Below are 21,077 nucleotides of genomic sequence, written 5' to 3'. Positions count from 1 at the left end.
AGTATTTTTTGCCGGGATGTCGGCACGTGTGATGTAAATAAAGATGGCGGCTTCTTCTATTTCGAGTATTGATGAAAATTATGTTTTACCGAAAACAAATAACGTCAAACCTCAACAGAATTTAGTTGATATTATCAACCTTGATCATAACTACTGTAGACCGTGGTCTGAACGTGAAAAAATTCCACATGCGAGGCCTGCTAAGAACCTTTTCTGGCCGCAAACAGAAAATGAGTATGAAGAGGGCAACGATACGACGACATCTGAAGCGAAGAGAAAACCCGAAGACAAAAAAGTGGTTAAAGTAGATGAGGTTATTGATGTTGAGACGGTTGAAGAAGAGCCACTTAATGGGCCTGCTGCTGTTAATATGCAATATGATGTTGTGAAGTCCAAAATTGTGATGTCTGAATGTGAGAAATATGTTAATAGTTCATCCAGTAAACGAACACCTGACACTTGGGAAGAGCTCATTTGTAGGTATGTAATATCCCAAATGATTAGGAAGCAAAGTATATACTTCATTAATATTTTATACAAAGATTCATTGAATCCTGAAATATCTAATTCACTTGCCAACCTATTAAACATGATGAAACTGTTTTAGAACTGGCTGGACAACGCAACAAAATGTACTGTTTGATAAGATTCTCAAGATTGTGTCCGCATATCGTCTCTCATGGCTTACATATCAAGGGGTAAAGTTTTCGAGAAAAAATTTGATTGAGTTCCATTTCTTATATCGACTCTAGTAATGGAATTTTCTATTTTATCTTAGTCGGCCAATGAGCCAATCCTTCGTCGGGTGGCTGTTGATAAAGCCACAAAACGTGTCAGGCAAATTCTAAGCAGAATTGAATGGGTAGGTTAGGTATATTTACAACTGGTATATTCTATGAATTCTATGAAAATGATCCTATGAAATGTCAGAGATTCTTCATTTCACCATAATTGTATTTCTAGGAACCTAAACTAACAACTTGGTTACACAGTTCAATGGTTGATGGTCTCAGTGTTCCACTGTTGACTTGTTATTTGGATATTGTGCAAACATTGCGATCAAAGGTTAGTGTTGAAGTCCACTCATCTCAGAACTTGTCTTCTTCATAGTTTGTTTTATAAGTATTTTTCTTTAGGTACCAACGCTTGTGGACAAGATGATTGCAGGGGGCACAAGCAATCGCCGTGTCTCAGCTGGGGCAACAGACAATCTTACTGCATTATTAAAAAGACCTTGGGATGCCACAGTGGCACTAACATCTTTCCAAAGACCTGTAAGTGAATGACATCAGTATACATGCCTGATGTAAACCATTGTATCAGGATTTCATGTTTTATTGTTGCTGTAATAAGTTTATATTTTTCTTTGTTCAAGCAGAGAAAGATTACAGGAACTCCTTTGTTATTGATTGTACCAAGCGGACCAACTACCAGTGCTTCTGGTAATTCAACCAAACGGTCTCGCTTCTGGCACCATCATCTTTCACACTTTGGTAAAGTAATCCCTGTCACAATGCATCTTAGTAACAGTGGTAGAGGCGTTTCTATTGGCCAATGTCTTGATCACATGATTGGTGCTGTTCAAGCTAAAGTTCTTGAGGTATTTTGATTATTATTCTTTGTTTAGTGTATGATCACTTCATAGAAATTTTAATGTCTTTATTTAGCTAAAAAATCACTTTCCTAACCGTCCTGTTGTTCTCATCGGTTGGGCGACTGGAGCTTTGGTCTCTTTCCAGGTGAGGTTTTTTATACCATTCTCAACTTCGTTGACAAACATGATGAAGTAGAAATTGTTTTTTTCATTGTTTCAGGTATCATTAAAAGAGTCTGTCTGTGCTGTTGTCTGCCTTGGTTTTCCCCTCCTGGGTGTTGAAGGAATTCGTGGGGTAAGTATGATTGTAGGTGGATCAATATTGATTGTGCAGTGACTTGGGCCTGTGAAAATATGCTGAGTCACAAATGATTTATCAAAGCAAGTGATCAATATTTCTTATCTTTCAGGAAAGTGGTGATTCTTTCCTGGAAAACAAAACTCCAACAATGTTTGTTTTTGGTTCGTTATCCACATCATGTTCTTTGCCAGATATTGAGGTTGGTAGTATGTTCTTGCTGTAAGCTGTAGGAATGTTCTTGCTGTAATCAGGGCACTCAGGTGCACAGGGCAATGAATAGAATAAACTAAATTTTTAAATCCTGAAGCCTAAAATTAATTTACTCCCAAAGTCTAAAATTGAAGCGCTGCTGTGGAATAATGGTCTAGAGTTTTAAAAAAGGGAGCTCAGGATATTGGTGTTTTTTTAGGTTATAACCTAAATTTTTTCTTCACATCTTTTAATTCAACTGTTTTCCTCAACTTTTTTTTGTGTGCAGGAGTTCCGAAGAAAACTGATGTCAGATACTAGTCTACTAGTGATCGGAGGTGCTGATGATCAGGTAAAGTTCTAAAACTCAAGTTGTTTGAACTATCTTCAATTCATCGCAAACCAAACACGATTTGACTTGTGTGTTCTCGTCTTATATTTAGCTTCGTCTCACAAGCGCGAAAAGGAAAATGGAACGTGTGACCCAGTCTGTAGTAGACAGAAGGATCATGGTATGTTTCACGTTTATGTTTTGTTACATTCGTAAAACTCTAGTGCTTAATGCAAGTTATTTCACAGCTGTGCGAAAATTGCGAAAAAAATTATAGCGTTTTATGTTAGAGGTTTATCTCCTTACAAAAAGGTTCTGTTTTAAGAACTGAGAAGCAATATAACATCTTTTAATCATTTCGATATTTTGATATCCATTCAATACCTATGGCAATGTTAAGACACAGTCAATGCATGTTGATGCCAGGAACGTTTTTTTTTGGTATTAAACACAATTACGAAAGAGTGTTTTGCAACTTTGCAGACATATTTTTAAAGTTGGAAAGAAGCACAATTTGTGCGCTTCTGCTCAAAATATTAATTTTACGCTAGAACTGTATGGCGAATGTTAAAAAATATTAAATCCCAGACATTCGTTGACTCATAGGACGATATTGGCGAGTTTCTTAATCACGCTGTCTCATCAATGAATGATGACTCACATCCACGATTAAACTATTTTGATTTTGACGATGTCGATAATCGACGAAAGAAACCAAAAACGGAGTATCGGAAGCGTTCGGCCGGCGACGCGGCGGGCTCGGCAACAGCCGCCAAAAAACCTCGTGGACGAACGCCTAAAGCAGCTGATGGAAGTGCCCCGAAGAAACCAAAAACTGTGAAAAATGTCAAAAAGACACCTGCTAATAAACCGGTTGCAGCAACTGGTCAAACAGGTAAAGAATCAGCTGCTCCAGCAGCTCGACCAACCGGTGGTCTTCCAATCGCTCCATTACGACCGACACATCCCACAATTCCAGGCAGTATCATTCAAGGAGTCCCGCTGACCAGTGTCAGTGTGCCAATATCTGCAGTATCCCGGGTAAGCATTCCCGGGGTACGTTTAACTGGTGTAAATATTCCTGTTTCTGGTGTCAATGTCCCGGTATCTGCTGTAATAAAGCAAGGCTCATTGGGAGGTAGGTCTTTCGTGTTCCCAGGAGCGGCGAGTATATCCCCGGGGGTAGCGACCACCGGAATAACGACAGTGGGGACTGCGGGGAGCACCCATCACCTAAAGATTGTGGTCAATCCTAACACAGATGGAGGGATAAAGGTCGCTGGTGCCCCTACTAAACCTGGCCTATCAACTCCATCGACAATGCAGTACAGGACTGCTCTTGTGACTTCCCCCCTCCCAAATAAAACCCCTGCTCCTATTAAACCACCGACATCTGTGTCTCCCCAGATTTCTACCACCCCCCAAGCAGCACTGATAACATCATCGGCTATAACATCTGCTCTGACGTCGTCATTATCATCAAATTCTACAAATGCTCCATCAACATCTGGCTCTAAACCAATCGTTGTGTCTCGTACTATTGTCACCGTCCCAAAGGCAGCAATTGTCAGCGGACAATCTCAATTCGTCATGCACCAAGGACAGTTATCTGCCGTCAGTAAACAGCTCACCTCTGAGCAACCTGGGACGCAAGTCTCACGGATTCTTACCTCAACTAGCAAAGCTCAAACAACAAGCTCCGTACCCAAACAAACTGTTCGCGTGAGTCACGCAGGAAGCTCTCAGACAGGCACGAATCTCGTGAAGAAAGCTACGACACCTCAAACCATGGCACGCACCATTCAGGTTGGAGTAAAACGAACAGTGACTTACAACCCTTCATCATCATCGAAAACCGTTACGGTCGCGTCAAGATCTCTTCCGTCCGAAGCTCTTACAACTCATGCTTCTAACGTTAGCGCCATGAATATTGCACGGTTGAAGGCGAAACTGAAGTCAATAAGCGGTCTTCAAACAGGAAATTTAACTGGTGCAATGCAGTTGACCACTTCACAAACCTTGACCAACCTTTCTGCGCAAATCGTTCAATCTCGAAACGTTGAACAATCGTCAAAACAACCAGGAGACGCTGCCCAGATTACTTCAAAGGTGCTAACTCTGGCTGATCCGCGCGTATCCAGTCTGGTCACCTCGGCCCAGGTTACTCCAAAGCTGAATACCCCAACTATAGCGACGTCTATCGTCACCCAAACCACGACGACATCGAAAGTGCAAAGTATGACGTCTTCTACTGCAGTTACAGTACCAAAATCAAAGTCTCAGAATGATGTTCCATCACCGCCGTCAACAGAGACTTGTTCATCATCAATTCAGTCCTCTTCTTCATCCTTGAAGCCTGGGACGAAGTTAATTCCTTCAACAACAGAGAAACAATCAACTGAGCATTCTGTTCCCCGGGATTCTTCTAAATCAAGTCTTCCTTCCGATGTGAAATTGACCGCACAGCCTCTGGCGAAACCAACGACGCATTTCATACAAGTCCCCGCTTCTGCTAAATCAATCACGCAGAATATTTCCAAACTAAACAACCCATCTTTAAACACGAAACGCGCGCAGATTCCAAGTCGAGTCAACACGCAGTCGCCCCAACTCCCGACTTCAACCCCGGCCGCCAGCATATCACGTGCTACAAACGTGACTACGATAGCTCTTCCATCTAAGAAAGAAGACGCGATAACAGAACCAGTCGCGAGAAGCGAGAATAAAGAAAGCGAACAAACGAATTCTGGTTCTATGGATTCGTGTCCTACGCTGGAATCAAAGTCTGACGACGAAAAGTTGGTTGAAAAAATTAACAGCATCGTGAAAGATGTTGTAAATAGTAAGCAAAGAACAACTAGACAATCTGTTCGTCGTCTCGTTGCTGCAGCCAGGCTAGGTGAAGGGCAAGAAAAACAAGAAGACAGCAGTGACAGCAATAAAGAACAGAATAAAAAGTAACTTTATTATTTATGTTGTTACATAGTTTGTGGAGTTGGATAAAGTCATTGGTGAACGATAGGAGAATCTGTAGGGATCGATGTTGATAAATCATTTCTAAAAGGGGATAGCAATAGTGCATGTCCAAACATTATCAGTTGATATCGTCAAAGTCTCTTCAATTTAAACCATGAAATTGAACATTTTGTGTATAAGACCGCGACAAGTGTCGAGAAAACCCTATTGTTTCCCGCTGATTTCAATCCAATCTCCAACCTGAACTGATCCGTTGTTTTGTTTAAAATTATAGTTATTTCTGTTTAAAAAAAATGTTTTTTTTGGTGATAGTTTTGAAGGTGATATTGTTCGTTGTATAAGTAAATATATATGCTTGTAATCAAGTGAAATAAACAAATACACTTGAATTATTTCTGCTGGACTAAATATGCCAAAGAATTCTATTTTCTTAGTATGAGTAATTCATTTGAGGTCCATGTCAAATTTTATCGTCAGGAGTAACTAATCAAGAATTGTGGGTAAGCTTGATCATTGTCGAAGACAACAAACATACTTGGGTTTGTTTGGTTATCCACACATGAATGGTAGAGCTCATAAGGTTTGTTAGGATCTCTTGGCGGTGGACGCACTGTGTTGGAGTTGCCAACAACGTACAAACCAACGATGACTTTGCTTAAAAACATCATTTTATGTCCCGTCGTTCGTGATACGTTTGAATAGCCGTCGGAGTACGAGGCCGCCACGGCGAAGTACGATCCTTTGCCATAGGCTGTACCATGAGCACCATTCATTCGCCAATCAAAACCTTGCTGGCATATCGCGTTTACCGCATTCTCGCCTGTCCCATGGAATAAATCTCTGACTTCAGCAGGTCTGCCCAATTTTCGTGAAAGCTTTGACAATTTTCTGTAAAATTGTACCCACAAAAAATAAGCGTGGAATCTTTTTACTTTTACCTCGATTCAATCTCAGCTCCAAACAGATTTCAATATATTTATATATAGATAGTCTTTTCTAGTTAGCGTGGTTGGTGCTGAAAGTAGCATTCCATGTTCCCGGGAGCTCTTTCTTATTCTACTGGAAAGCTCTAACGGTATTTTTTGCCGGGGCAACAGTAATATCTTCTTAAACACACTATCTACCTATCAGCCTACCTTGAATATGACTCCCACAAATCCATGTTTTGAACACGTTCAATTTTATGAATCGTTTTATTACTTAGCGTTATCTTAAACTTTGCCTCTACGGAGAGGTATTCGGGCGATCCTTGCTGTAAAGTAACCATGGAAACATCTTGATCACATGACATTGGCGTCCATCCTTGAGGTAGAGTCACAGTAGGGCCTGGGGGTAACGCTAATGGTGATGGTTGAGTTTGGACTGCTGGTTGTCTCCTAGATGTGAATATGATGGAAGTATTAACTTAACTAAATTCAAACTGGGGCCTTTGCTCATCTGTCAATACTTTTCCTTCATATAAAAACTGACCTAATTTCTTGCCTTGACTGCAGAAATGGAGTAAAGCGTTGCTCTCCAACAAATTCAGTTGGTCTTCTACGAATTTTCCTTGTTTTCCCAGTGCCTGTATTCGTCTGCTGCTTGTTCGTCAGGTCAATGGTATATGTGTAGCCATTCAAGGGTAATGTGAAAGATTGTGCTCCTAAATTGTGAATGATAAAGATTTGGTTTTTGATCTTTATTCAAAGGTTCATAATACAAACATTCAACTTACCAGATAAGAAGTTCTCTTCAAGTATTTCATTGCTGCTTGGATTCTGAGATGTGCTAGAAGCGTCTTGACCAGCTCCATCAAAGGGGGTCCATTTATTTTGATCGTTTTGCCAAAACCAGGTCCATTTCGTACCAAAACAATCCCCAGGCGCTGCCTTTACCCATGAAGAGGTCGATAAACGACGAATGTTCCACGTCTGGTTTCCTAAATTTGGATTACATTCCCATCATAAATGACTGTGTCGCTTACTTGAACATTTCATGATCATGAAGACTTACCTGCTTGTGTTTTTGCAATCATATCCTCGAAATAAATATGAAAGAGTGAGTCTTGCGCTCCGCTAATATTTATCTCCAGAGATTTATCCTTGTTCACGTCGGAATAATCCCATTCAATCAATTGATTATACTTTGCGGGAAAACGAACCAACTTTTCTATGCCATCATCCATTGTTAGTTTAATTTGCCAGATATATGGTAAATTGTTCCAGTGTCTTTTACAAAGACGACCATAGCGACAGTTTCCTCTCAGATGAAATCCACATACTTCGTCAATTGTTGGTGGATCGGCACGATTCAAAGCGACTGTCTTCGCTAAGTTTATCAAATTTTGGTAATTTATAATTCGTTGTGCAATAACTGACCTTTCAAGTGCTGTAAAGTTTTTCGTCAGACGGATCTTTTCTTCCAGCACGTCGTGACTTTTTCCACAGTCAGATCCTACATTTTCACACCCTCCTGTAGAGAAAGCGGTGCATAAATGCAATTTCATGCAGGAGTCTCCGGTTGGACAACCGTGGACGGTGTTGTAAGACGCGCATACTTCAAGATTGTCAATCATTCCATCAGATTGTCCGAGGATGACGTTTCGTAACAAAGGTAACAATGATTCTTCCTGAAGCTTCTCGAGATGAAACTTTCGCAGAATTCCTAGTTCATGCTCATCAAAGACATTATGATTAAGCGAGCAATTCGCATTTTCGCAGGCTGCTTTTATAAATGAAGGACAAACGTGTAATCGCGAACAATTAGCAAACACGCATTCACCATTGACATAATTTTTGCATAACTCAATAGCAACTCTCGCTTTCAACGTGGCCCGATTACCAGGTACCTCGACTTCAAGTTTTAGAACGTCACTCAAGGATGTTTGCAGCAGTGGATAGTAGCCTTCCTTGTCTAAAAATGAAACCGCTTCATTGCTTAGTGAACGTAATTTCATATCCGTCACGTCTATTATTCCACCATTTTTACAAACCATTGCAAACAACTCCTTCGCTATCTCCTCCGCTTCATTATGCGCCATGACAAGCTAGTATTTTATTGAAAATTCCTACTTTGTTTGGTTTAAAGAACTGTTATTAGTAAATGGGCAACTGATATTCTTGATACTGGAAAATTCTTAGAACTGTAAGGGAAATTCCAGGAAGTTCGTACAGGAAATGCCGCAAAGAAAAAGTGAAAATGCAAACTTAGCTGTTATTCTACTAGGATTGAACTTTACTTCTACGCATTTCTGTTGAATTTTACCTTATGTTTTAAGCCTCTCTCAAACGTAATAAGATGATGAGAAATCTGTTCAACCTGGTGAGCAAACTCGTACCTTAACCCCTTTCCCGCGAAAAAACCCTGGGTACGAGGTTGCCTGATGAAAGGTTTTGGAACATTTCGGCTATACCGGTGATTAAGCATTCCATAGTGTTGACAACTCCAACAATTTGAGTACATATATTAAAAATAATAGTTTTTGCAGAAAAGGCTATCTAAAAATACATCATAAATCGCTGTGGTAAGCTAAGAGTTAAATTGGCAGACATGACGTCATTGTATGTGGTGTTCTGGGAATTCCCTCAACGGGTATTCCCGGTAAACTGACTATAAAAATATTCGAGAACGAATTAATATTCACTTCTTGTTGTGATTTGATGCACTTGAGAAGATTTGTTTTAAAGCTAAAGAGAAACACGGCTCCCAGATATCTTTTACTTTCACAATGGTCGAAGGAGAGTGGAAAAACGTTAAAAGAAGGGAAAGATACATTAGAGAAGAAATAGATCCTTTGAAATTATTGAGAATTCTTGAACGAGACACTCTGACGAAGTCAGACTGTGAAAATATTCAAACAGCTTGTAATAATCACGGTCCGATTCATGCAACCGAAAATGAACTTCTCAGACGATTGGAAAAGAGGGGTCCTCAGGCATTCTCGAAATTCGTGAAGGCTCTTCGCGAAACAGGACAAGATCACGCTGCTCAACTTTTAGACCCAAAGTGTGAAGGTAATTTGACACCAAAATATTAAAACATTAATGAATGTCGTTGTTCTAAACTACTAAAAAATAGGCAGAAACATTTATTACCGACCTGGAATCCGGCCTGCCTCGCGAACTAAATATAAAGGACACGTTTTCGAAATCGAGGTCTTGTTTACTTAGCAAAAAATTATTATGACAATACGTTGGGTAAGTCCCATGTTATAATATATATCCACAGTCATACATGGAAGTTACTGGTGGCTCTCAGCAATAGTTAATAAAGCAATAATGATGTTTAGGACTTCAGGACCATCACCAACTTCATTGCTAAATACTTCAATTTTTTCTGTAGTAACTGGTGCAATCTCAAATGAAAAGCAAGATGAGAGAGTCCTTGAAGCAGGAGTGGCTGCAGGTATTCTACTGCTGTTGGATGCCAATGGCTGAATTTATTCTCTTCTCATTAATTGCGTATTTAAATATTAATTGATAGATTCCTCTGTGGCTAAAAGGGTTTTTAACTTTTTTAGACATAAGAGTAAAGATATTTCTGTTAAAACCAACTGAGGAACAGGTTAAGGAATTGGAAACATTCTGTGACAGATTTAAAAAATCTCATTGTGATGAGACTGGTGATCTTCGTCAACATTTTAATGGTTTTCTGAGCGAGGTATAATGGGAAATGATTCAGTTACTTCACTTCATGTATTATGCTTTGATCCATCAACTACAAGATTTTTGAATTTAAAGTTTTGGCCAGAACCTGATCTTGCAACATTCGAGTGGTGATTGTATTGTTTAACGTGTTGACCATATCCTTTGACTTTTTATTTTTAGAATGTTGAAAAGTTTGTCAATCTTGTGAAGTCAACGTATGACATTAAAAGTCAATTAATTTTGATTTTCCGTTTTTCTGATGTTGATGCAGCCAATACATTTTGGCATGATTTTACCAATGGAAACTTGAAGTCCATTATCAAGGAAAAGCTTCAAAGTTTCCCCTGCCAGAACAACTGTTTCAAAGATGAGGATATACAGTTTGATATTGTGGTTGATGAAGAAGACTTTACAAAAGTTTACAACACTCTTAAGGACCCAAAAGAATGTATGTTTCAAAATAATAGTTTTATAGACTTTAACTGTCATTGTTTTTCCTGTAGTCATTGATATAAATTCTTAAAATATTAAACTTGTAGATGGTGAGATATTGGTTGATGGTATGGAAAAACAGGAGTTGAAATTGCGTGAATACCAGCTTGAGCTTGCAAAACCTGCTCTTGAAGGCAGGAATTCCATCATCTGTGCTCCTACTGGAAGTGGTAAAACATTTGTTGCAATGGAGGTGATCAAGCACATCACTGCAAAACCGGATCACAAGTTTGTTGCGTTCATAGTAAACACAGTAAGCTTGGTTGAGCAACAACAGTCATACTTGGAACGATATCTTCCATACTCTGTATCAATATCAAGTGCATGTGGTAGCTATCAGGACATTCATCTTCCAACTATTTTGAAAGAAAATAATGTTGTTGTGATGACAGCACAGTTGTTATTGAATTGTTTGAAGAAGAAGCCTGCAGTTGATGAAGAAGATCATTCTGGAGGAGTCAAAATATCTCAGTTTTCTCTTCTTGTGTTTGATGAATGTCACCACACAACCAAAGATCATCCATACAATGAGATTATGAGGTGGTACTTGAGACATAAATTTGAGGTAATTTGTTTTAAATTATTTACTTTCGTTTGTCAGTTTCTTATAATCACTCTTATTTCTACAGGCTGAATCCCCAATCCTGCCACAGATTATTGGTTTATCAGCTTCTCTTGGTATTGGTACTGGCAATCATGGATCAGGTTCTAAGGCTGAAGAACACATCATGGGATTATTGGCTAATATGGATATCCATGATTTACAAGTTAGTTTCCGAAATTGTTCCACTTAAGATAATCTAATAGTCACACGGGTCGCGAGTTTTTGCCATGCGTCAGGGAAAAAACTTGCGAAAAAAAACTTTAAACTAGATAAACTCATACTGGAGTACTCTATATAACCCATTCTGGAGGCCAGTGAGGATCATTTCTTATTGGTCAAGTGTTACTACAGAAAACCAAACTAAATCAGCATCATTCTTGATAGATTGATACATTTTTTTAACTACATGTTACTGCGTTCAGGTATATACCGGAGAATCACAAGACGTCAGTACAAATATCACTCCGATATCACGTGATGAAAGCAACGTATTTCATAGAACAATCGATGATGTCATGTGCAATATTGAAAAGATGCTTTCACCATCTCAATCTTCAGACAGATCCACCTACCAGCATGGTAGTCAGCCCTATGAAAACTGGGTGGTCAAGTTATGCAGTGCAGGTTTAGACAGGGATAAATTAACCTGCGCTGAACATCTCAAGTTCTACAATAATTCACTGATGATGAACATTGAGTTACGTACCGAAGACGCACTACAATATTTGCGTAAATCTATCAGCCCATTAAACCACGAGCAATCAACAGAGGTCGAGAAAAAACTTGACGAGTTTTTTGTGAACGCAGAGAGAATCATCAAAGAAGATCCCAGTCATTGTGAACCAAACCCTTTTCTGAAAAAACTCGAGACACGATTACAAGAAAAGTTTTCATCTGATGATGGTGGGAAATCAAAAGGAATTATATTCGTGCGAACAAGAGAATCAGCCACAGCTCTGGTTAATTGGATGAAAAATTCGCAGATTTTGAAAGATTTGGTGAAGAATCCAACTTCAGTTATTGGATGTGGTCAGCGGAATGGAAAAGGTAACTGTCTAAATATAATTCAGTTGCATTTTTAGCTTCTGAAAGAAAACTGTGTGAGTAATGAGCATAATTTCAGTGTATTTTGATCGTTCTTATCAATTTTGATCAAGTTCTTTACTCATTTTAAAGCAGATCAACAGAAACTTCTCAGCAATTCATTCGTTTACTGTGGTTTATACCATTGATAATGTGTGTGTTTTGCCATTATTTTCAGTTGGAATGCCTAAAGCCCAACAAGATAAAGAAATTAAAAGCTTTCGTGATGGCGAATGCAATGTAATTGTAGCAACCTCGGTTCTGTTGGAAGGGATTGATATTCCTGAATGCAATTTCGCTATCAACTATGGCATGCCGGGTAATGAAATTACGTTTATGCAAGCACGGGGAAGAGTCAGATCAAACGATCCTGTTGACTATCAATATGACATCATAGTGCCTCGTGACCAGGTCATGCTCAAACAACGAGACTTGCAAAAAGAAAAATTGATGAACGAAACTATTAAGAAGGTGGAAAAGGAGACAAAGAAGGAAAATTTCCGGGAGAAGGTAGGTTATATTATCTTCTGTGTCACTGAGCTACCTACGCACATTAAGGCTGGAGCGTTAAATCTTGTCCGTAAGATCTTAATTTAGCATTAAACACACCAGAATCAATTATTTCACTCACATCTTACCATCCTGTTTTAAGGTTGAAAAACGTCAAAGAGTTTACTACGAATATTTGAAAAATCTTACCAAAGCATCCAGTAATGTTAATTTGGTTCCTGAAGATGTCAATTTTCATTGTGTCAAATGTGATAAATTTGCGTGCAAGGCACGTGACATTAAAAAGTTCAGCACGGCCTTTATCGTTCCTAATTATGAGAAGAATCTCCACAATGCCATCTTTGAAGAGGACACTCCCAAAATTATGTGTGGTGGTCTGAATCGGAACAGCAAGACATTTTGCAAGGATTGCAGGCGGGATTGGGGTAACCGAGCAAAGAATGAATTTGGCGAATTCCCGTTGATAAAGATCGAGTCCTTTCGTGTCAAAAATTCTTCTAAATCAGTAGATCACTGGTGTAAGAAATGGAAGGACTTTCCTTTCGACCTGGAAACATTCAATCCAGATACAGATCTGAATAATTAGGTAAATGTAATTGCCACCATCCTCCTATATGGCTGAGTTCTTACACGCTAGTGGTTTGATGTTGGTGGCAGTTTTCAACCAATGAAATATACTGGACAATCACAAGAATTTCTGAACTCTAAAGAATGGGCGAAACTAGTTCATATGAGTCCTAAATATTGTGAAAACAATATTGTACCAGGACTCCAATTAACGAAGGAACAATTTTATTAAATCTTGGAGAAACTGTGAAAGTTTTTCCTCAGTTTTAATTGATTTAATAAACAAAATCGGGCTTTAATTAATAAAAGTTCATTATGAATTGCTTTAGCGCACGAATTCCGATATTTTAACGCTATAAGTTTTGAAAAGTTTTTCAGTAATAAAAAATTAAATATAACGGAAACTACCCGGCCGGAAGAAGAAACCTCACATTTTTGCTGCAGGTTTATGTACCGGGGCTCTCTCTCTGGTGTCTTATCTCGTAGGTGATATGACGTTTCTCACCGGAAATGAAGGAGTCTTTATGCAAAGGTAAACTTTATCAAAGAATAAAAAATGTTGTCTTAAATGTGAAAGAAGCTAGGATTTCTCTTGCTGTGAATGCCTGCTGGCTTTACAAAAGGTAAAATCTATTATATTTACATACAAACGTAAACATTGTGCGTTTTTACGACCATATCAAGATCGTCTTTGAGTAATATTAATGTTTAAAATTTTAAGTACCCTCGTGGAAAAGACTTCGAAATATTGTCCTTTTGTATTTAATATGATGTCAATTTCCTCTGCCTGCTGGGTAAAATCTGCCATCTGGACCTTAATAAATAGCCAAATAATCTCCCCTATTTGTTTTGAAAAAGCTTATCTATGTCGTTTTGACATTCTAAGGACTGAAATTATTTGCGGAAGTTTTGAAATTAAATAATATTGAAAGTGTATTCCATGCAAAGTTTATAAATATTACACGATTTCTTAAAAAACACAATACTGGTCTTCACAACCACAATGGCTGTTATGAATCAAACCCAGTCGTTATGAATTTTGGCTAAAAAATCCAAAAACGATATAAAAATAAAATAGCCTGAGATCTCTGTTTATAAAGTTCGTGAGGTTAAATATTGCAACAATATTGTAAATTTCCGTCAAAATATAATAACATTATGTATCAAAAAACTTTTTATTCCAGCTTCGTGGGCAAAGAAATATGAAAAGTCATTTTAGGAGATGTTAGTTATCATTAGGATGATTTGAAATTGACAATACAACAATGTTAAAATCCTTATCAAGAACCATGTATTTGCTAATATACGCGACTAGTTTCGAATTCAAATTTTCAGAATTTGCTTTTAAAAAGCAACCCTAAATTACCGTAAATGAAATCAGAAGTGCAGTGATGCCTTGCCTGTCAGTTTGTGTAGTATTTAAAATCATGAAATGTATGGTTCATAGTATAAGTTGATAGTAAAAACGTGTTTGAACATATTGTTTAGTCATGGCTAAATATTCTCCTGCAAACTGGAAAGTAATAATTATTCCTGTGTAATCTGATACCATTAATTAATGAGATAAAATTGATAAAATCATAGTAATAACCACAATTTAGTTAATATGGTAATTGATGCCTAAAAATGTAGATTTCCTGTAGAAAGTCTCCTTGTTTAGGAGTTAAATATGTACTGTATATCTATTTTTTTCTACCATGAGCTTGAGTTGTATATGAGCTAATGGCATAGCCAATGAGGCAAGGCTGATGTAGCTTCCAGCCAGCCTTCAATGTCAAAATATTGCCAAATTTAAATTTTTTGGTTTGACAGCTCTTGTACAGAAAGTATCAAGTTTCTGTTTTCATTTTAATTTATTGTTTAGTTATGGAAGACGCAGAAATTCAAGAGAAAATAAATTATGAAGTGAAGATGAGAGAGGGAACAGTGAAGTTATTAGAGGCTTGTCATGAACAGTCTCAAGCTTTGGAGGGAGCAAAGAATTTACTTACAATCAATGCAAGGATTATTGCTCTCATGTCTTTGCTGCAGAGAAACAGAAAACAAACCATGAATTCTAAAACGAGGCCAAATATTTCCAAGATACACAGGTGGGATCTTCGATCAACAATATAATTACCAGTAGTCAAGTAATAGTTGTTTTAGCTGCTTTACTTTATAGTACATCTACATGTAAGTACATGCAATGGCTTAACAGCATGCATGGAGGAATTTCTACTCATCTTATTCCCTGCAATTATTAATGTTTTAATCAAATCATTTCATGACTCTCCAGCCTTCATAGCATTTATTGTAATTTGTTTTAGTGGTGAGAAATTACTCATTCCATGTCAGGGAAAAGTCTCAATTTCAGGTATAACACATTATTATATTTGTTACATATCATCAGGTACCACTCTAGATACCTAGGTAGAGTATATTTTTAATTGGTTTGATGTCTTGTTTCTTTTAAGACATTCGTGTTCCTTTAATGTGGAATGAAGAAGAACATTTTAGAGCTAAAGAAAGCATTTCAGGTAATGAAATAAGATTACTGGCACTGAGTGTTATTCTGACATGCATATTGAGATTAATATCTAGATGTATTATCTATTTTAGAGATTAGTCGAATATATTCACGTGTTTTGCATTCTGAAACTTGGTGGGCAAGTTGCTGAGACAGGCTTAGTGGAAGTTGATCAGTCATCAACAGATGTAACACTTGATGATGTTGTTGCATTGTAAGTACATAAATCAATACTTGTATTGAACTTAGAAAGCATTGATGGCAGAATTTGTTTGTTTGCGCTTCGCTCCCCCAGCTTTTTATTCTTGCTTTACAACAAGTCGAAAATGCATCGCTTGCATAATATTTAAATATCTTAAATTACTTGACTATCACATGTAGGTTTGAGATATTGTCCTTGACCTTGTCTTACTTTTGTCTCCTTCCTAATAACTCACCTTTAATTCAGCAGTCCATAGTCGTGAGGCAAAGAAAAAATAACTGCATTGTTTATTTTCAGTGATAATGTGGATCCTGATTTCAAATTAAATATAGAGATTTACTACACAACAACATCAACCAATGATCTCCATTCTGGTCATAAGAAACATGTTCATAGAAGCAACTCTGATGGTAGCTATGGACCTAAGTATGTTTTAGCTGGTCATGCATCTCTTGGGGTTGATGATGTTGATGATTCAATTAAAATACATGATATTAAGAAAGGTAAATGTCATGATCTCATTAATTTGTGATAACTTTCCACAAATGACATTTTAAAATCAAACAACATGGTTTATTGTCTTTAATTTAAGTATGAATCTCAACCAATATTCATTTCCAGGAGCAGTCGGTGCAAGTCCTACAGCATCAGCAGTAACAGCTGATGATTCACATACAGCTAACCTTCCATTGTGGAGTCAGTTTTGCTGTCGACTGGCTGCTGTTCCACAATCAAATGAATCCGATGTAACTGAAGGTGTTCTCTTCCTGCAGGTATAATGATAACATTCTTTAATAAAAACTGGAATGGATTTACTTAGCAGGTGCAAATTTGGATAACATTGGATATCCGACTTTTAGTGAATTTTTATACATAAAAAAAATTAGTTCCCAATCATCTTAAAGGCTTTTTCATGCGATGTTATCTGAACTCATATTAGCAGCTGATTTATTGTCCATGAAAGAGTGTTGTCTGATAATAATTATTTATGTGATTGATTGTGATTTATATGATTTTCTGGTTAAGAGTATGACCCATCGCAAACCATCATGGACAAGATACTGGTGTCGGCTACGAAAAGCTGAAATGGAGTTCTGGGATTGTGGTGAAGATGCAAAAGAGGGCAAAGCAAAACATGTCATTAACTTAAACAAGGTCAGGTTGCCTAATTCTTGAACAACAACTTCATTAGCGATTAACAACTCTAAAACCTTGCAAGTTAGTAACTTCAAAATACTAATCTGTAAACATACTAGATGTTAGTATGAGATTTGTAGTTTGTAAAAGGCGTTTTTCCCTATCAATTGGCGTACTGCATGTTTTACCTGATTCGATTTCCATCTTCAATTTTGCGTTGTTTTGGTACAATAGGGGATGGAAGTGGATGTACATCTTCAAGGTAATTGTGAATATGATCACATCATAATACTCACGTGTTCAGACGATGAAAAAGAACCGGTATTTGCCTGTGAATGTGAGCAAGATTTCGTGAGATGGAAGAAAGATTTGCGCCAATCTTTGGTCGACCTTAGAGCCTGGAAACAAGCCTATGAATGTGACATTACTTTAACTGATCCAACACCAAAAAAATTGCCCGTGTTTTCAAGAATATCATTGTACGATCAGATTGATGTGGAGATAATGGTCGAAGATGATATTGATGAAGGTTGGTTAATCAATAATCATAGTTTTCGTCTTTATCAATGGTAGCTCTACACACATGAATTACGACAATGTCCTTGCGATTTCTCAATTGGTTTGAAGTAAAGAAGGTGTTAACTAGGGTATTTTCCCATGAAAGCATTTTCATTTATGTTTTCCGTCAACCCAGTTTGCTTATATTTCTCCATAGAACCTACAAAAGCCGAGTAAATGTTTTGTAAACATTGAAGGTGAGAGGTTTCTAGGCTTTCACGACTTGATCATACAATGATTCACAACCAAATTATAACATAATCGTCGTTAATTTTAATCAAACCAATCATGATCAACGAATTAATTAAATAATCAATTTCCAAATAAAAGTATCAATAAACAATGGATCATCAAAGAGATTACCGAGGTTTGTCGGCAGGTTTTTGCAAATCTGGTAGCGAGAGATTTCGATTGCTGCTAGCACTTACAATAAATGAAACTTTTAGCTGTGCATTTCTCTTTCTTGTGTAGACATCACTCGCTCGATTTTTGAACGTAACGTTAAAAAAAATGGTTCAACGAGTTCTGAATCTCCACGAAGCCGAAAATCTTCAGAACATTTGGACGAGGTTGAACGAAGATTAAGAGCAAGTTCTAAGGATTCCACGGACTCGCACCTTCAACTGTCGCCTAAATGCATTGAAGAAGTACATTATGAAACGACAATATAAGAAATAGGTGGAGTAACGATCTTTTAAACAATTATCATTCGTTCGCACTGAGATGTGATATCGCGTGATAAGTTTAATGAAAGCTACAGTAAGATCTCGGTAGATGCCACTCCTTTCTACAGAGAGACAGATCGGCCTGTATACATTTGATTCAGATATTCAATTTTAGTAAGTTTTGGTACCTTAAGGCCTTCTGGTTAGAGTGGCTCAAAATTTTTTTGTCTGCCAGGGGGTGTTTACTAAGAACAGGTAAAACTGCTTCACATTCCGCCGTGTAGCCTCTCTAACTTTTTTTGCTGTTTTAGCCTGTGATTAAAGATTGTGAATGGTATATTTGTTTTCATAGGAAGAAAGATACTATTTAGCTTTCAAGAAATACTTTTTCTCCTTTCATATATTGCTGAAATTAACCCAATTCATTTTCCAAACCACATTCATTCACTCGTACTGAATTACGTACTTTTTGCATTAATTTGAACAAATTTGATTTGGTTCACTGATTTGTTTTGGGAAGAATTCGATTATTTTTTCTTTTACAAAATAAAGTCTCTATAACCAATAGGGTGTTATGAATTTAAAATTAGGCCGTGTAATTTATTCTGCACGCCCCAAAATCCGCCACTGGGAAAGGAGATTTTCTGTACTGCTGCTAAACCCTGGGCCACTGGTATCAACTGCACTAATTTTCCTGGGGATACCATTGCTAGAAAACAAAATGTAAATAATATATTTCAGAACTATTTTATGGGAAGAGTGCAAGTGAAGAATTGTCAGTTTTCAGATTTAAAATATATTGGAACCAAAGATGATTTGGAGATTTATTTGGAGATGTATTTCTACTTTTTATTATATTAAGCGGCTCTTTTCGCAACTTTGCCTGTTTGCATCCCATGTTACTCATTCTTTGCAGTTTACATCCTATGTTACTCATCCTTTGCAGTTTGCATCCCATGTTACTCATTCTTTGCAGTTTACATCCTATGTTACTCATTCTTTGCAGTTTGCATCCATGTTACTCATTCTTTGCAGTTTACATCCTATGTTACTCATTCTTTGCAGTTTGCATCCCATGTTACTCATTCTTTGCAGTTTGCATCCCATGTTACTCATTCTTTGCAGTTTGCATCCCATGTTACTCATCCTTTGCAGTTTGCATCCCATGTTACTCATTCTTTGCAGTTTACATCCCATGTTACTCATTCTTTGCAGTTTACATCCCATGTTACTCATTCATTCCCTGTCATTTACTGTCATCCTGTAATCTACCGTCATTCCCTGTCACCTACTGTCATTACTATGGTTGGATATGTTAGGCTATGGAGCTAGTAAAATTAGTAACCACCGGGTTTGCGAATATCGAAAGATAAAAAAATGGTAAAAGAAAATTGCTACCATTTACCGAGAAAAAAAGTTGTTATAGTTTTCGTTTGAAAAGATTAACGCCGGAAAAGCGAAGGCTTTTGTCTCTAAGAGTAATAGCCATGAATCGCTTCACGGAGCTGAATTTTGCTAATTACTTGCCACGGACAATAGAAATATGTCCCGGATTCTTATTTAACTTTAAAGTCTTGAAAGGATAAGGTGAAACAAAAAACTCTAAGACCAAGTCTTTTGTTTACATTCCCTTCTGATGTGATCCTCTTTATAAAAACCTTCTGCATCAGTTCAGGAATGTAACTAAATTCTTTTGGTACAAGAACACGAACACGGCACCACTGTTGTGTACGCTTACTGAACTTCCGACCGTACCTAATAAAAAAAAACTTTACAATTCCATACAATATGAGTACCATTACACTATAAGAATGCACAGGACCTGAAAAGTTGTTCACACTTAGGATGGGAACACTAAGGCAAAAATTTCAATACCAGTACCTTTCTTTCCCATCAGCTGTAGTTGCTGGTGCTCGGCCTCTGTGGTGGTTAAAGTCCAAGGCAGCAAGCCGGTTTCTAGCTTGGTATACTGAGTATCTGAAGATACAACAAACATCAACATTTTTTTATTAACAATGCTTCCTTGCATGGAAATCAACCATGATAGGAGTTTTATTAGCTGTTACCTTTGTAATAATATGTCATATACTTACGAATAGGCATGGCGCTTTGGAGCATACATCAAAATTACATTATGAAAGGACTCTAAAAATCCTGTGTGCCTAAAAAATATCTCAAACTTTGAGATGATATAACTTATCTGAAATTTTCAAATATCCAATCTCATTTGTTACCTGAAGTTAACATAATACACCAAAGTGTTTAAAAAGTGAGTGTCCAGAATGATCTTTGCCAGTGCTTTATGGGCAGAAGACTCTTTCTTAAGCCATGGCTTCTTTCTCTCACTTTCATTAAGAGGATCATGTTCACATTTTCCACCATTTACACCTTCCTCCAACACCCACTCATGCTCATCAACAACATGGTGTAAAATACAATCCACTTATCCTATTAAAAAAATATAAAAATACAACATAAAGTGACTACATATTAACACATGGATGTACAGTTTGCACGAACTAGATAAGTATTGCTGCAAAAACCAGTAGTACTTCAATGTGAATCTTACTTTGAGATTTTTTGAGTCATTAGCACATGTTTTTGAACAATACCAAAAATGGTTCCTTATTGATGGTGCCCACAAGGTCAAATCTGCAAAAAACCAGTAGTACTTCAATGTGAATCTTACTTTGAGATTTTTTGAGTCATTAGCACATGTTTTTGAACAAACAAAAAT

General features: G+C 37.4%; 4 protein-coding genes and 1 long non-coding RNA gene across 6 annotated transcripts; 3 read left to right on the top strand and 2 right to left on the bottom strand.

Annotated features, from left to right (window-relative positions):
• Nucleotides 1–24: 24 nt before the first annotated feature.
• LOC114538049 (KAT8 regulatory NSL complex subunit 3-like) lies at nt 25–5,398 on the top strand. 2 transcript variants are annotated; one of them, XM_028559173.1, is made up of 12 exons: nt 25–480; nt 608–698; nt 779–862; nt 964–1,065; nt 1,137–1,274; nt 1,379–1,600; nt 1,668–1,739; nt 1,815–1,889; nt 2,005–2,094; nt 2,374–2,436; nt 2,528–2,596; nt 3,022–5,398. In XM_028559173.1, exons 1-12 carry the CDS (start codon nt 44–46, stop codon nt 5,374–5,376), a joined length of 3,798 nt encoding a protein of 1,265 aa, XP_028414974.1. In that variant the 5' UTR covers nt 25–43; the 3' UTR covers nt 5,377–5,398. The 2 variants fall into 2 exon arrangements, with proteins under 2 accessions (XP_028414974.1, XP_028414973.1); XM_028559172.1 differs by having other exon boundaries at nt 1,376–1,600.
• Nucleotides 5,399–5,721: 323 nt separating this feature from the next.
• LOC114538051 (protein mono-ADP-ribosyltransferase PARP12-like) lies at nt 5,722–8,468 on the bottom strand. Its single transcript, XM_028559177.1, has 5 exons — nt 7,384–8,468; nt 7,106–7,309; nt 6,862–7,033; nt 6,528–6,767; nt 5,722–6,279 (listed from the first exon to the last, which is right to left on the bottom strand). Exons 1-5 carry the CDS (start codon nt 8,408–8,410, stop codon nt 5,865–5,867), a joined length of 2,058 nt encoding a protein of 685 aa, XP_028414978.1. The 5' UTR covers nt 8,411–8,468; the 3' UTR covers nt 5,722–5,864.
• Nucleotides 8,469–8,799: 331 nt separating this feature from the next.
• LOC114538050 (probable ATP-dependent RNA helicase DDX58) lies at nt 8,800–13,585 on the top strand. The gene is made up of 9 exons (XM_028559174.1): nt 8,800–9,383; nt 9,712–9,774; nt 9,890–10,029; nt 10,197–10,464; nt 10,556–11,073; nt 11,138–11,275; nt 11,535–12,159; nt 12,374–12,705; nt 12,848–13,585. Exons 1-9 carry the CDS (start codon nt 9,098–9,100, stop codon nt 13,289–13,291), a joined length of 2,814 nt encoding a protein of 937 aa, XP_028414975.1. The 5' UTR covers nt 8,800–9,097; the 3' UTR covers nt 13,292–13,585.
• Nucleotides 13,586–13,788: 203 nt separating this feature from the next.
• On the top strand, nt 13,789–19,155 carry LOC114538054 (rhotekin-2-like). The gene is made up of 10 exons (XM_028559180.1): nt 13,789–13,895; nt 15,137–15,362; nt 15,579–15,625; nt 15,726–15,788; nt 15,878–15,992; nt 16,278–16,483; nt 16,602–16,753; nt 17,007–17,135; nt 17,352–17,646; nt 18,147–19,155. The coding sequence occupies exons 1-10, from the start codon at nt 13,874–13,876 to the stop codon at nt 18,344–18,346; spliced, it is 1,455 nt and encodes a 484-aa protein (XP_028414981.1). The 5' UTR covers nt 13,789–13,873; the 3' UTR covers nt 18,347–19,155.
• Nucleotides 19,156–19,222: 67 nt separating this feature from the next.
• LOC114538055 lies at nt 19,223–20,770 on the bottom strand. Its single transcript, XR_003688667.1, has 4 exons — nt 20,575–20,770; nt 20,434–20,502; nt 20,222–20,317; nt 19,223–20,095 (listed from the first exon to the last, which is right to left on the bottom strand). It is a non-coding gene; the product is annotated as an uncharacterized LOC114538055 (long non-coding RNA).
• Between the last annotated feature and the right edge of the window lie 307 nt (nt 20,771–21,077).

The sequence above is a fragment of the Dendronephthya gigantea genome, unplaced genomic scaffold, assembly GCF_004324835.1.
Source record: "Dendronephthya gigantea isolate DGI-Jeju-01 unplaced genomic scaffold, DenGig_1.0 000173F, whole genome shotgun sequence".
Lineage (NCBI taxonomy): Eukaryota > Metazoa > Cnidaria > Anthozoa > Malacalcyonacea > Nephtheidae > Dendronephthya > Dendronephthya gigantea.
The sequence above is the reverse complement of the archived record's forward strand: the minus strand, read 5'-3'. Positions and strand labels throughout refer to the sequence as shown.

Bases quoted from the DNA above. Each gene is read 5' to 3' on its own strand.
- LOC114538049 (XM_028559172.1), top strand. From the start codon at position 44: ATGGCGGCTTCTTCTATTTCGAGTATTGATGAAAATTATGTTTTACCG. The intron at 1,740-1,814 runs GTGAGGTTTTTT...TCATTGTTTCAG, and splicing joins GAGCTTTGGTCTCTTTCCAG to GTATCATTAAAAGAGTCTGT. The intron at 2,437-2,527 runs GTAAAGTTCTAA...TCTTATATTTAG, and splicing joins TCGGAGGTGCTGATGATCAG to CTTCGTCTCACAAGCGCGAA.
- LOC114538051 (XM_028559177.1), bottom strand. From the start codon at position 8,410: ATGGCGCATAATGAAGCGGAGGAGATAGCGAAGGAGTTGTTTGCAATG. The intron at 7,310-7,383 runs GTAAGTCTTCAT...ATCCAAATTTAG, and splicing joins GATTGCAAAAACACAAGCAG to GAAACCAGACGTGGAACATT. The intron at 7,034-7,105 runs GTAAGTTGAATG...TTCACAATTTAG, and splicing joins TGAAGAGAACTTCTTATCTG to GAGCACAATCTTTCACATTA.
- LOC114538054 (XM_028559180.1), top strand. From the start codon at position 13,874: ATGCCTGCTGGCTTTACAAAAG. The intron at 13,896-15,136 runs GTAAAATCTATT...TTTATTGTTTAG, and splicing joins GCCTGCTGGCTTTACAAAAG to TTATGGAAGACGCAGAAATT. The intron at 15,789-15,877 runs GTAATGAAATAA...TTTAGAGATTAG, and splicing joins AGCTAAAGAAAGCATTTCAG to TCGAATATATTCACGTGTTT.
- LOC114538050 (XM_028559174.1), top strand. From the start codon at position 9,098: ATGGTCGAAGGAGAGTGGAAAAACGTTAAAAGAAGGGAAAGATACATT. The intron at 10,465-10,555 runs GTATGTTTCAAA...TTAAACTTGTAG, and splicing joins TCTTAAGGACCCAAAAGAAT to ATGGTGAGATATTGGTTGAT. The intron at 12,160-12,373 runs GTAACTGTCTAA...CATTATTTTCAG, and splicing joins TGGTCAGCGGAATGGAAAAG to TTGGAATGCCTAAAGCCCAA.